The sequence below is a fragment of the Choloepus didactylus genome, chromosome 1 (assembly GCF_015220235.1).
Source record: "Choloepus didactylus isolate mChoDid1 chromosome 1, mChoDid1.pri, whole genome shotgun sequence".
Lineage (NCBI taxonomy): Eukaryota > Metazoa > Chordata > Mammalia > Pilosa > Megalonychidae > Choloepus > Choloepus didactylus.
Genome location: NC_051307.1, coordinates 49,409,625 through 49,424,602, shown reverse-complemented (window position 1 = coordinate 49,424,602; position 14,978 = coordinate 49,409,625). Strand labels below are relative to the sequence as shown.

The 14,978-nt window shown below is 36.3% G+C and overlaps 1 protein-coding gene across 4 annotated transcripts in view; it reads right to left on the bottom strand.

Moving 5' to 3' along the window:
• CADM2 (cell adhesion molecule 2) overlaps positions 1-14,978 on the bottom strand; it is a 1,163,401-nt gene that overhangs the window by 95,829 nt on the left and 1,052,594 nt on the right. For 3 of the 4 annotated variants that reach the window (XM_037833793.1, XM_037833802.1, XM_037833809.1), the window contains one exon: positions 11,980-12,099. The exons of the other annotated variant lie outside the window; for it this stretch is intronic. In XM_037833793.1, coding sequence (XP_037689721.1) covers positions 11,980-12,099 — 120 coding nt within the window. The remainder of the gene's footprint in view (positions 1-11,979; positions 12,100-14,978) is intronic. 4 annotated transcript variants of the gene reach the window in all.

Genomic DNA, 14,978 nt, shown 5'->3' with positions numbered 1-14,978 from the left:
TCTAAAATCTTCTCTCAGGAAAGTGATTTTCTTTCCCAAAAAGTTATTATCTCAGGACTCAAAATTATTTGTCCATGTGACACTAAAATTCCATTAATAGAAAATTAATAGGATAAATCTCAGTCAGTTTATTACTATCTTACTGCTAGCTCATTTTGTAAAGATTTTTCCCCTGAAATCAAGATTCTCAAGACACTTAATTCAAGTCAAAAGAAATAGTTTCCATCTACACAATTACAGAAATTCACTACTCAATGAATTAGATAGGTATTTTTCACCCAAAAATTCAAATGGTGCTCTATTGGAAAATGGGTTATCTACAGGGTAAAATAGATTTTCTAGATGTTTTTGTATCTAATAACAAAGACAGCCCCATGAAATTTCATAATCTGCCTCCTCCCATCTATAGTGTTTGTCTCTTTCCAATTGTAACATGAAAAGGGAAATGATATATCAAGATGAACCAGGATGGCTGCCATTTTTATCACCACCATTAGACTCCATAGCCAGTTTTCTATAATATACTTGTCATATGTCTGCTTATACGCAGGACAAACCCAAAACTAAAATAAAATATGAAAATCTGAGTGAACAAATTGGATGGCATTCTAAACATTGGTCTGTTGTTCATTCTCCATTTGGTCCTCCAATGCATCCTCCACCATCTTTTTTGTCCTGCTATGTACTCTGGGAGGCTGACTTCTCTGCACTGCTTCACTTACATTTTGTGAACTCTGATTTCCAACTGGATTCAGTGGTCAGAAGAATATTGGAAGGCAGGAGAAGAAAGAAGTCCTGTACTCAATCCCTCCTCTCCCAATGTTTCTATCTGGTTGAGGTTCTACTTCTGGCTTTTTTTTCTGACTACTGCTCTTTTCAAACTTCCCTTTTTTGGCTCCAATTCTTCTCTGGCTAGGAAAACACCATTCACTTCAGTTTTCCCTTCAGGTCCAGTAGTGGTAATACCATCTCACTGGTACTAGTTCCAATGTGCTTCTCCATCCCTTATTTATTCACACAAATCTTCCCCTACCTTTAAAAGTCTCCTTACCAGACCCTCTTTAGCTACACCCCTAGGAGACTGCCATCAGTTTCTTGCTCACATCCTGAGTAATGCTATAAATTGAGTACCATTTCTCATGTTTGTTCAGAATTGCTTTCCCCTTAAACACTCTGCTGAATAATGAGTTGAATTTAATAATCCTGGGACTATTGGAGTTGACCTCTTTTTTTCTAAGATGAAAAATAACTGTGCCGGTTTGAGTGTATTGTGTCCCCCAAATGCCATTATCTTTGTGGTTTTGTGTGGGGCAGGCGTTTTGGTGATGGTTGGATTTGCTTGGAATGTGCCCCACCCAGCTGTGGGCAATGATTCTGATGAGATGTTCTCATGGAGGCGTGGCCCCACCCATTCGGGGTGGGCCTTGATCGGTGGAGTTACATAAATGAGCTGACTCGGGGGGAGGAAGAGAGTGCAGCTGGGAGTGATGTTTTGAAGAGGAGCAAGCTTGCTAGAGAGGAACGTCCTGGGAGAAAGCTGTTTTGAGGCCGGAGCTTTGGAGCAGATGCCAGCTGCCTTCCTAGCTAACAGAGGTTTTCCAGACACCACTGGCCGACCTCCGGTGAAGGTGTTACTTTGGATGCTTTGTGGCCTTAAGACTGTAACTGTGTAGTGAAATAAACCCCCGTTTTATAAAGGCCTGTCCATCTCTGGTGTTTTGCATTCTGCAGCATTAGCAAACTAAAACAGATTTTGGTACCAGAGAAGTGGGGTGCTTTTGCTGCTGAGTTTGCAAATACCAAACATGTTGGAACAGCTTTTTAAATGGATAAGGGGGAATTTCTGGAAGAGTTGTGAGGAGCTTGACAGAAAAGGCCAAAACTGCTTTAAAGAGACTGTTTGTGGAAATATGGACTCTAAAGATACTTCTGATGAGGACTTGAACAGAAATGATGAATGTGTTGTAAACTGGAAGAAAGGCGATCCTTGTTTTAAAGTGGCAGAGAATTTGGCAAAATTGAGTCCTGGTGTCAGATGGAAGGAAGAATCTGGAAGCAACAACTTGGAATACTTAGCTGAGGAGATCTCCAGACTACGTGTGGAGGACGTATCCTGGCTTCTCCTTGCAGCTTATAGTAAAATGCGAGCAGAGAGAGAGAAACTTAGAACTGAATTCTTGGGTTCAAAGAAACCAGAAGTTGATGGCTTGGAAAATTACGGGCTTCCAGTGGGTAGAATCCCAGAAGCTACAGCCCAACCTGAGGACAAGCCAAGATTGGATAAGGAGTTAAGCAGAAAGGATTTGTGGAAACTCCTATTGTCTGATGGCTTTGACCCCTGCATGCTTCATGCAAAGCCAACAGAATTTTTGCGAGATCTTTATAGACGGAGCCATTGCCGGTCTGGACTGGAGGAGACAGACAAGGGAAAAATTAAAGGAAAAATCTCTTCAAAGACAGAGCCATGGAGGTTGAGGTCTGGAGTCAAGAGGTTTAGGGCTGGGAGAGCAGAGCAGCCCACATGCATGGAAAGGGTGAGTTTGCCCTGGAGGTCGAGGGCGGGCTTTCCGCCTCGATGCTCTGGAAGAGTTTTGCCACCTCAGGTCCCAAAGAGGGTGGAGCACATTTCCAGGGAATTGGGGAGAGCCTGGCTGCCACCACACTGTTCTGAAGGGGTTGAGCGTGTGACCCGGAGATGGAAGGGAATCCGGGAGCTGCCCCGATGTTTGAGGAGGGTGGGGCCGAGAAGGTGGTCTCCCCAATGTGTGGAAATGTTGGAGCACTCACCTAAGTGTTTGGAGAGGAACGGGCTGCAGAAAAGGCCCTTGGGAAGGGTTAGGCTCCCACTCTCTCAAGCCCCAAGGATGCAACATTGTTCTGTAAATGACTCTCGGACTTTGAAATCTAATGGACTTTGTCCTGTGGGTTTTAGGAACTGTTTTGCTCCTGTTAACCCTGTTTTCCTTACTGTTTCTCCTTATGGCAATGGAAATGTTTATCCTATGAATGTCTCTCCTTTGTATATTGGAAGCACTTAACTTGTTCTAGGTTCACAGATCCACAGCTAAAGGAAAATTATGCCTTAGGACTGACCACGTCTAAATTGATTTTGATGGGATTTTGTACTTAACTTTTGTTATTGAAATGATTTAAGTTTTTGTGATATTGTGATGGAATGAATATATTTTGTATTTGGAAAGATAATGTCATTTTGGGGTTCAGGGGGTGGAATGTGCCGGTTTGAGTGTATTGTGTCCCCCAAATGCCATTATCTTTGTGGTTTTGTGTGGGGCAGGCGTTTTGGTGATGGTTGGATTTGCTTGGAATGTGCCCCACCCAGCTGTGGGCAATGATTCTGATGAGATGTTCTCATGGAGGCGTGGCCCCACCCATTCGGGGTGGGCCTTGATCGGTGGAGTTACATAAATGAGCTGACTCGGGGGGAGGAAGAGAGTGCAGCTGGGAGTGATGTTTTGAAGAGGAGCAAGCTTGCTAGAGAGGAACGTCCTGGGAGAAAGCTGTTTTGAGGCCGGAGCTTTGGAGCAGATGCCAGCTGCCTTCCTAGCTAACAGAGGTTTTCCAGACACCACTGGCCGACCTCCGGTGAAGGTGTTACTTTGGATGCTTTGTGGCCTTAAGACTGTAACTGTGTAGTGAAATAAACCCCCGTTTTATAAAGGCCTGTCCATCTCTGGTGTTTTGCATTCTGCAGCATTAGCAAACTAAAACAGATTTTGGTACCAGAGAAGTGGGGTGCTTTTGCTGCTGAGTTTGCAAATACCAAACATGTTGGAACAGCTTTTTAAATGGATAAGGGGGAATTTCTGGAAGAGTTGTGAGGAGCTTGACAGAAAAGGCCAAAACTGCTTTAAAGAGACTGTTTGTGGAAATATGGACTCTAAAGATACTTCTGATGAGGACTTGAACAGAAATGATGAATGTGTTGTAAACTGGAAGAAAGGCGATCCTTGTTTTAAAGTGGCAGAGAATTTGGCAAAATTGAGTCCTGGTGTCAGATGGAAGGAAGAATCTGGAAGCAACAACTTGGAATACTTAGCTGAGGAGATCTCCAGACTACGTGTGGAGGACGTATCCTGGCTTCTCCTTGCAGCTTATAGTAAAATGCGAGCAGAGAGAGAGAAACTTAGAACTGAATTCTTGGGTTCAAAGAAACCAGAAGTTGATGGCTTGGAAAATTACGGGCTTCCAGTGGGTAGAATCCCAGAAGCTACAGCCCAACCTGAGGACAAGCCAAGATTGGATAAGGAGTTAAGCAGAAAGGATTTGTGGAAACTCCTATTGTCTGATGGCTTTGACCCCTGCATGCTTCATGCAAAGCCAACAGAATTTTTGCGAGATCTTTATAGACGGAGCCATTGCCGGTCTGGACTGGAGGAGACAGACAAGGGAAAAATTAAAGGAAAAATCTCTTCAAAGACAGAGCCATGGAGGTTGAGGTCTGGAGTCAAGAGGTTTAGGGCTGGGAGAGCAGAGCAGCCCACATGCATGGAAAGGGTGAGTTTGCCCTGGAGGTCGAGGGCGGGCTTTCCGCCTCGATGCTCTGGAAGAGTTTTGCCACCTCAGGTCCCAAAGAGGGTGGAGCACATTTCCAGGGAATTGGGGAGAGCCTGGCTGCCACCACACTGTTCTGAAGGGGTTGAGCGTGTGACCCGGAGATGGAAGGGAATCCGGGAGCTGCCCCGATGTTTGAGGAGGGTGGGGCCGAGAAGGTGGTCTCCCCAATGTGTGGAAATGTTGGAGCACTCACCTAAGTGTTTGGAGAGGAACGGGCTGCAGAAAAGGCCCTTGGGAAGGGTTAGGCTCCCACTCTCTCAAGCCCCAAGGATGCAACATTGTTCTGTAAATGACTCTCGGACTTTGAAATCTAATGGACTTTGTCCTGTGGGTTTTAGGAACTGTTTTGCTCCTGTTAACCCTGTTTTCCTTACTGTTTCTCCTTATGGCAATGGAAATGTTTATCCTATGAATGTCTCTCCTTTGTATATTGGAAGCACTTAACTTGTTCTAGGTTCACAGATCCACAGCTAAAGGAAAATTATGCCTTAGGACTGACCACGTCTAAATTGATTTTGATGGGATTTTGTACTTAACTTTTGTTATTGAAATGATTTAAGTTTTTGTGATATTGTGATGGAATGAATATATTTTGTATTTGGAAAGATAATGTCATTTTGGGGTTCAGGGGGTGGAATGTGCCGGTTTGAGTGTATTGTGTCCCCCAAATGCCATTATCTTTGTGGTTTTGTGTGGGGCAGGCGTTTTGGTGATGGTTGGATTTGCTTGGAATGTGCCCCACCCAGCTGTGGGCAATGATTCTGATGAGATGTTCTCATGGAGGCGTGGCCCCACCCATTCGGGGTGGGCCTTGATCGGTGGAGTTACATAAATGAGCTGACTCGGGGGGAGGAAGAGAGTGCAGCTGGGAGTGATGTTTTGAAGAGGAGCAAGCTTGCTAGAGAGGAACGTCCTGGGAGAAAGCCGTTTTGAGGCCGGAGCTTTGGAGCAGATGCCAGCTGCCTTCCTAGCTAACAGAGGTTTTCCAGACACCACTGGCCGACCTCCGGTGAAGGTGTTACTTTGGATGCTTTGTGGCCTTAAGACTGTAACTGTGTAGTGAAATAAACCCCCGTTTTATAAAGGCCTGTCCATCTCTGGTGTTTTGCATTCTGCAGCATTAGCAAACTAGGACAATAACTAAACTTAATTTAAGTGTTCCCATTTATTATACCAAACTCCTCAACCAGAATTCCCTTTATACTAATGTAAATATTTAAATATTGGTGAAAAAAATTTGATTTCTGTTCTTACACATCTTTGTTAGCATTTACAGTAATTCTACAGTAATTCTACTGTCTTCTTTAAAACTGTTGAACTCAAAATGTTAACTGTGAAATTGTTATAAATCAGTGATCTTGGTTTTGGATTTTTTTTTCAATCATCTAAACCTAGTGGACCTACTGGGAAATTTCTCTTTCTTAGACATTTTTCTTAACCATTTTGTAAAGATATTTCTTATTTTTAAGTATTATTCCAGCATCAGCATAAGCAGTACTGATACCAAAATTTTACAAACATTATGCACTTATTTCACAAGCCATTTAGAAAACTCTGTCTCCTTGCCTTGTAATCACCTTATACATACTCTGCATCAAGTAGCTTTTAATTTTCTAATGACAGCTTAATTTAAATGAATATAGAAAGCTACTGGGAAATTATTTGAAATCTAGAGAAATAAGAAACTACTGCATTATTGAAGCAAGTGATGTTTTAAAATATTATAATTATCTGAACACTTACTGCAATTCCATGAACTTCCCGAAGTTAATAGATTATATTAGAACCTTCTCAGAAGTCATGCTTTGTGGCATCTGCTCTTATTTATTATCCTGTCAGAAAGTTCCAGCTAAAGTGAAGGTCACTTTCTATCCCAAAGTTGGTATAAATAGTATCAATTTGGTGTTTTACCAAGCTTACACAGGAGATTAACTTGGTTTCAAGTAGAGAGTCAAAGAAGCTAAGGCAGTGCTGGCAATCTTTTCAGCTTCAAAGGCAATGCTCATAAATTTAATTCATTGGTTAGTTACAAAGATACAACCAGTTTAGTTTATTAATGATTTTGAAAATAATTTTAAAGATTTCCTGGAAATACGTTTATTCATATATTGTCCATGTTTTCCAAATAAAAAATGGATTATCATCCCAAAAAACATGTGATTGAATTTACCCTTGCTATTTGGTAAGCAAGGAGCTCTCTGGAATACAATAATTGCAATAAATTTTTAATTTAATACCTGCATATATATACTATATATATATTGCATAAGAGTAAATTTAAGTAAATGGTACATACTCTACTATGGAAAATTCCTTTTTCTTTCTTAGAAGCTGTTTTACATGCAGTTTATTATTAGAGTATATTGAATCTAAGATTATTACTATAAAATCAGTTGAGACACTCCATATTAATAGAGGTAAAAACAATATTAGTAACCTGTTTACTTAAAAGAAATGTAAACTAATGGGACAAAAATTTAAGTTGATCTAGGCCAAAGAAATAAACAATCTTAAAATTAAACTCTTAAAAGAATGTTTGATGTCTTACATTGCACAAGCCACAGGAGTGCTCTTAGAAAACAGAATAGAGCTTAAATGTTCTGCTGGTATTGGAAAGAAAATATGAGCATAGGTTTTCTTCAAACATTTTCCAAATGCCAAAAAGAAATAGGCAAATATTTAACGATTTTTGATCTTTGCCAGAGTTCAACTTCAATCAAGCCAGAGACAAATGCTCCATTTTGTTTTGGAAATGTTCATATATAACAAGGGTTATATACTCTTATTCCAAATAAGAGCTTCTAGAATATAAAGAATAACTTCAGCGCTCTTTGCTGTCTAGAATAATTTAACAGGTGCTGTGCCAGTTTGAATGTATTGTGTTCCCCAAACGCCATTATCTTTGATGTAATCTTATGTGGGCAGACATTATCAGTATTGATTAGATTGTAATTCTTTGAGTGTTTCTTTGGAATATGCCCCACCCAGCTGTGGGTGATAACTCTGATGAGATAATTTCCATGGAGGTGTGGCCTCACCCATTTAGGATGGGCCTTGATCAGTGGAGTCATATAAATGGGCTGACAAACAGAAGGAACTCAGTGCAGCTGTGAGTGACATTTTGAAGAGGAGCTATAGCCGAGAGGGACACTTCGAAGAAAGCACAGAAGCTGCAGATGACACAGTTTAAAGATGGCTATTGAAAGCAGACTCTTGCTCTAGAGAAGCTAAGAGAGGATAAATACCCTAGGTGCAATTAAGAGAGACATTTTTAAGGAACTGCAGCCTAGAGAGGAACATTCTGGGAGAAAACCATTTTGAAACCAGAACTTTGAAGCAGATGCCAGCCACGTGCCTTCCCAGCTAACAGAGGTTTTCTGGACATCATTGGCCATCCTCCAGTGAAGGTACCCAATTGCTGATGTGTTACCCTGGACACTTTATGGCCTTAAGATTGTAACTGTGCAACCAAATAAACCCCCTTTTATAAATGCCAATCCATTCCTGGTGTTTTGCATTGCAACAGCATTAGAAAACTAGAACAGGTGCCTCTAACTATACAGCATCCTTGTTACTTGTTCTTTCCAAGTAAGAAGGATTTATAGTATCTTTCCAAGTAAGAAGCATTTATAGTATCATGTTTTCATTATGAACTATGTTTCACATATGTAAGATACAAGTAGAGTAAACCTCATATAATTGTTTTTTGTTAGTTTGTTTTTTAAGATTAGTGGAAATTTACCTACATTACAGCCTAATTGTAGAAACCTGCCTTTTTTTCAGATAAGCAGGTTTCTCTGTATGGACCATCTGGTTACAAAATTATTACTTAAATTTGCCTAGTTAAAAAAAAAAAAGAACAATATATTGACCCTTAATTTTTAAAAGCTCATGACACCATGCAAATTGTGTTTTATAACTACCAATAAAACCAGAAATATTTTTAATAGCTAAACACTCATAATACAGTTCATAAACAACTTCTTGATTTGCACACTTTGGGATTTAACTGTGTCAGGATGATATATTTCACCATTCTAAATGCTCTATTTGCATGTGATTATAGTGACTAATTCAGAGCTATAATGAATTTACTCCATTCATTCTTTCTCAGTGTTGTCTTTGTTTCCTTTGTTCTGAAATGTATTTTTTTTTTAATCTCTATCCTATTTTCTTACATATCTAAATCAAAAAGGGAGAGAAGGGAACACAATAATGAAGACAAGTGAAAACAAAACAAATGTAGACTGGAGTTTCTTTTGATATAAAAGATACAGAGAATAGAAGAATAGGCCAGATTTTTAACCTGATTTAATTAAATAAATGTTCCAGGCAGTGGTTTTTAAGTACGTGTGTGCGAATTTTTTTGTTTATTTAGTTTATTTTATTTTAAGACCAAAGAGATGAAATAATTTTGAGGTAAAGGAAAGCGTATGCAAATGATACTATTTCATAATTTACATTTTAGGCATCTGTGGTTAATTAAAAATGCCCACATTAAATATGAGTGGAATTTTACAATTCTATGTCATGTTCTTTAGTGGCACATAGTAAACACTTAAGCAACTTCCATTTTCAATTGGTATAGCTCAACTCTGCATATAAGATTGCTTCTAAAAGTCTTTAGAGAGGAAAAGTAGTTACTTATAAAAGTAATCATTCATTAAGATATTTCAGAAATCAATGTTTCAGAATTATATTTAATGGCCAAATAGGTCCCTAAGTTTACATTTAAATAATTAAGTTTTATGATTAAGATCATTTCTTAAGACAATGGTAGCATATCAACTAAAAGACCCAAGCCTATAATTTCCAGATAGTTGCTACATTCATTGTAGTTGTGTGCTAAAAGTAATTCTATTCTACATGAACGATTTAAAATATTTCACTTAATATTGCATTCTTAAACATAAGTAACAAAATTAGTGTGAAATTAAATTGTGAAAAATTAAGGAACTACATTTAAATTTTGTGTTTATTATTGCTCTAGTTCTAGAGAGTTTGATATTTTAAGTTTTTAAAAAAATTCCTTTGTTTCAATTTTGCAGTGCCATTCTGAAACATAGTTCCATTGCAATTGAACTCATTATAATTAATAGTATTGTTTAGATTACTAGACAAATGGCATTGCTTTTATTAACTTAAAATTATAATTTTACCATTTCATGGATTTTTACAAGATTGCATAAACAATTTGATCACAATTCTTAGGATGATTTCTCTATTTCTATTGGCTCATCTCTATACTTACAGGCATGTATAGTTCTGCACAGGCAAAAATAGATTTACATTAAAATTTAAGGATTTTTTGTAGGTTTCCACTTTGTCAAGTATAAGTTTCAGTTATGAATTCTAAAGTAAAGTTCACAAAAACCTTCTGAAAAAAATTAATTTACCTTGAAAAAGTAGAAAATTGATTCCTTTTTAACAGATAAGTTGAAATGCACCTGGTCAGGTTCCACATAAGAGTCATATGAACTAGCATAAAAGAATGTTGTTAACTTCATTCTGAAACTTTTTTCTCTTATTTTACTCTAAGCTGCCACAATAATATAAAAATACATTTTTTTTCTAGTGTCTTGCTTCAAAAGAAGTATGAAAGATTTTCTCAGAAAAAAAACATGAATACTATTCTTTAAAGATTAAACATAAACACTAGTTGGTTGGGGAGAAAGGCAATTATTTAATAGCTAGTGATTTTAGATGCAAGAAGTTTAATGCCCATAATTTTAGGGCCCGGCATAGTGCTATACATTTTAGGCACTTGAATAATGTTTGCTGAAGAAGAAAAGAAAAATTGATTAGGGGCTTTTGTTATAAATGGAATTTTTTTTTCAATGAAGTCAATACGCCCCCTCCTTTTCCATCAAAATGATTTTATTCATATAGTCAGAATCTAACACTATCATAGAGATTGTTGATATGCAACAATCACATTTCATTTAAGTTTGTGACAACCTTCAGACAAAATAACAAATTAAAGCAAAGTAGAACTGTAAATGTGTTTTATTTAATATCATATTATAAAATATATTTTTAGCTTTTTTCATTTTAATTACATGTATGCTCTTATTTTTGTATAAATTATTACGAGTAAAAACTTTAATCTCTTCTCATTTGTAGAATTAGCATGAACAAACCTTGTTTAGCAATACTAAAATAAGCTAAGGTATTTTTTGAGAAATTCTTGCTGCTAATATCACCAAGCTTATTAAATTACCAGTTTCATGCATTGTAGAATGTGGTTGACATGATTATTAAAATTAGACAATTTTGAGGTAACAGAATATTTTTTTCTGGGACAAGAGAAAGAAATACCACAATAACTGTTTAGTCGAAACTAGAAACTTAATTTAATGTCAAGAATTAATAAAAGTCACAAGAAAAGCACAATATCTGATTGGACAACTTCTGCAGGTGAAAGAAAATAATGTCCTTAGTAAAACTTAATTATATACATTAATGTAAAATCCCCAGTTTTACAAGTGAAACTGTTAAGTTTAACACGTTAGTATAGCCAACATGACACAAAACACAGATAAGAAGGAAAAGACAGACTTAAATATGACAAATACTCTGTGAATATGTCTTATGCTAAAATTAAGTTTAAGCATTTTCTACACTGTCTTCAAACAACTTTCTCTACTTTTTCATAATCTACTAACAATGACTACTTAGGAATGTTTTGTTTTGTTTTTTAATTTCTCAACCACCATGTAATTATTTCTTTCACTAAGGATAACTTTAATTTCTTCAAGGTTGCTGTCCTTGAAGCAAAAATGCTTACCTGTAAACTGATATTAGAAACTACTCATGGGGCCAAATATCAATTTCTATCATCATGATCAACTTTAGAACATTCTCTTTTAGAACATACTGGTAGTAGAATACATAGATACACTCAGCAAATCACTTTAGGATCACATATATGTTGAATATTTATCTGAAGTTTCTATATGGCAAATAGTTTATAATGACTCAGGGATTATTTCAATTTTAGAATGGACTCAACATTGTAAGAATTTTATTCTGGTTTCAGAGGGAGAACATTAACATCAAACTAACATCTTTAAAAAGCAAAAGCTACTTCTTCATTCTTGAACATCTTACTTCACTGTTTCTATTTTGTCAAAGCAAGGCAAAAACAATGCCACATATTCACATTTTAAAGTTCACCCAACTTTGTAGAGCAAACTTTGTAGTGATCAATGACACTAAAAGAGCATCAAAGCACCATCCTGTCTCACTATTCCAATAACCCTAACTGATAATAATTTAGGTGACTTAACTACTTCTTGTAATTAAATAAAATTGGATCTCAATTTTTCTATGCTTGTAAAAAAAAAAACCTGTAAAGATCCATTTAATGTGTTTTCCAGGCCATAACAAAGAAGCATACTGTACCTCTTATGCTGCTGGTTGTTGCAGATGTGGTTGGGCTGGTTGTTATGGCTACAGTGGTTGTAACTGTTGCAGTGGTAAGGGAGGGGATGATAGTAGTGGGAAGCAAAGTGTTGGGAACATCTGGTGAGTGGAAAAAAACAAAATATAGAACAAAATCATATCATGCAAACAAAAGAGAAACACAGATGATTCAAATTATAAATACATTTATCTTATTTAGGTTTAACTTTTATAGGCTTAACGACAGTATTAGGTACAATACTGACTGTACCATACAGTTCCGTCATTTTTGTTTCACTTCTTTTTTATGCTTCAACACAAAGGGAAAGGAAAACTTAGAGCAATGTTTGCAAATAAGCAAAATTTTTGTAATATTTGAGTGAAATTAAAAATGACGAGAATTTGTGTATTCGCTGAGCCATTTAAAAGGTTTACATGCAGTAGCAAAATACAGATAGATAAAAAAAAAAACAACCATGCTTTGTCAGAGAAGTAAACAAAGAAACACACATACAGAAATAAACACAAATAACACCACCATATAAGATTAAAGAAATGTTAACGATGAACGAGCATATGCATGTTAAATGCTTTTTTTTCCTCTTAGGAAAATTTGATAGGAAATAAGAGGACATTAATATTTAGAAACAAAGTAGAAGCCAATTATTATTATTATTTTGCTTCTGTTTTCTCACAAACAGTGTTAATGTACAGCTTAAAGTCTTGCAATTCTTACCCTGATTAGCTGGCAACGCCTTCTAACAATTTTGCAGTACCTAGGAGTCTTTAACAAGTATTGAGTCAACTAGCATGAAACCCAATATTCTGAGAGGTTTAAGATTTATTTTCACATGGCAGACCCAGGAAAGGTTATTGAACATAGACTTGAGCCATAGAATTCAGCCTCCAATCCATAATTAGTCAAAGTTGCTGAACAGTAGAATCGAATACAGAGAAAATAACAAACAAAAAGAAAAGCTTAGTGTTTAATGTCAAAATCTTCCTTCCTTTTATCCAGAACCAGCTGAAAATATGAAGAGCAGCACAGAGAACACAAAACAATACAACTAGTGTCAAGCTAGAGGACCTCAGCGAGATCCTCAAAGTCAAATCATGTCTCAAGTCAATAAGCATATAATTTACACAGTAAGGAAATTAGAAACAGTTCACAAATTACCTGTAATTACTATGCTGGGGCTTGATTTCACATGTTTGCCACACAGCCCCTATATATTCAGAGTGTTTGGCAGATTATTTTGTCATTAAAAGGCTTCCTGTCATTCTCTCAATTAAAGTCTTTGAGTCAGACCAAAAATTTTCTAGTGCTTTATTTCTGATAAATAGCCCCGCTCAATCTGCAGACTTTACCAGCTGAATTCTCTACACTGGAGATGTCAGAAAACAGCATGAGATCCCTCTCTTATCTTTAGTATTGATGTTTACACCTGTTTTTCAGCAGGGAAAATGTTTCCTGACCAGTCAAATTAAGAAAAAAATCTTCTGAAAACTCAATGGTGCTGCATTAATCACTGAGGGAAATGGTATTGCCTGGAGAGTGATTACTATAATCATAAAGTAGAATTTACTTTAATATCATTAAAAATGAATAAATATTATGCTTATATGCACATGTACTTCTTGTTTATTAATTTTTATAATATTTTCTTGTTTCATGGTAAGCTTTCCTAAATAGTTTGAGGAGATGGGCATACTGTTTACTTTACAGCTCTCACAATATCTAAAGTAGAAAATAATACATTCCTCATCTGTTAACAAAATAGTTTGCTCATTAGAATCTCAAAATATATGTATTTAATTAATGAAAAGGCAAATATCTTCCAGGGCTATCACATATAAGAACACACAATAAAATTATTTCATTAAAACTTCACGTAAAGAACCTGAGATTACTAAACATATTACAGATTATAAAATATTAAATTATTTGCTATCAGAAAATAGGTTAAAATAGGATTCCATTGGATCTGAGAAACAGCCTCTCAAAATCAGCCATGTCATTTGATTCATAAGAACTCAATACCTGTTTTTTTAATGAAGTCAAAACAAAACGTTATCTGGATCTTTTTTTCCCCTTTATTCCATATCAACAAGGATGAGGATTAAGAAATCCTCTATTGTTTGGGATTTTATATGTACATATATAATACTTTTTCAGGTAATATGAAAAATTGTCCTACAAACCAAACAATGTATGAAAATGCACTAAACACAGAGTTTTCTCTAGGCTGTCATTCAAAGAGATTTTTTAATAGTGGGTGCTTTTAATTGTTAATTCATTTTAAGAGAACTGCTCTAAGTGTTTAAAAATGCCCAGGTAGATGAGATAACATTACAAATCATTATTGATTCATCTTCTGCCTCCTGCTTATCTCTTCACCATCCTCTCATCCTCTCCTCTTGATGCCCTATGTGGCTAAAAACAAATTGGCTAAAAGCAATTTGATGAAAAACACCTTGGCCAATATGACAATTGGGTCAAGAAAATGAATTGTCAAATACAAAATCTACCCCCATCACTGTTACATGCTAAATACTACTAGCTTTATTTCATCCCTATGTGTCCTGAAAAACTTTAAAAAACTGAGTCTTAATTTTGTGCCAAATGATCACAACAAAATCATAAGTTTATTTTATTATCCCCGTTTAATGGATGAGAAAACTGGGAGAGAGTTTTCTCATCTGTGAAATCATACAGACACACACACACACATGCAAACACACATTAGAGTTATATTATAGATATAATGTTTTATTTAACATAAGAGTAAAATGGAGAGGTTATTCCAACAATTACATATGAAGATGGTTTACTTTTAGCATCTTGATTTTTAACTCTGGTCAAATAAGCAATTAGCAAAAGACCATATGTCCAAGCATCAGTATCTGTTTTTCACTCCTACAAGTGAATGGCAACATTTGACATCATACAGTAATTGTTTCAAAGTTCCCAGCTTGATAAATTTACTTTTTGGCCTTTT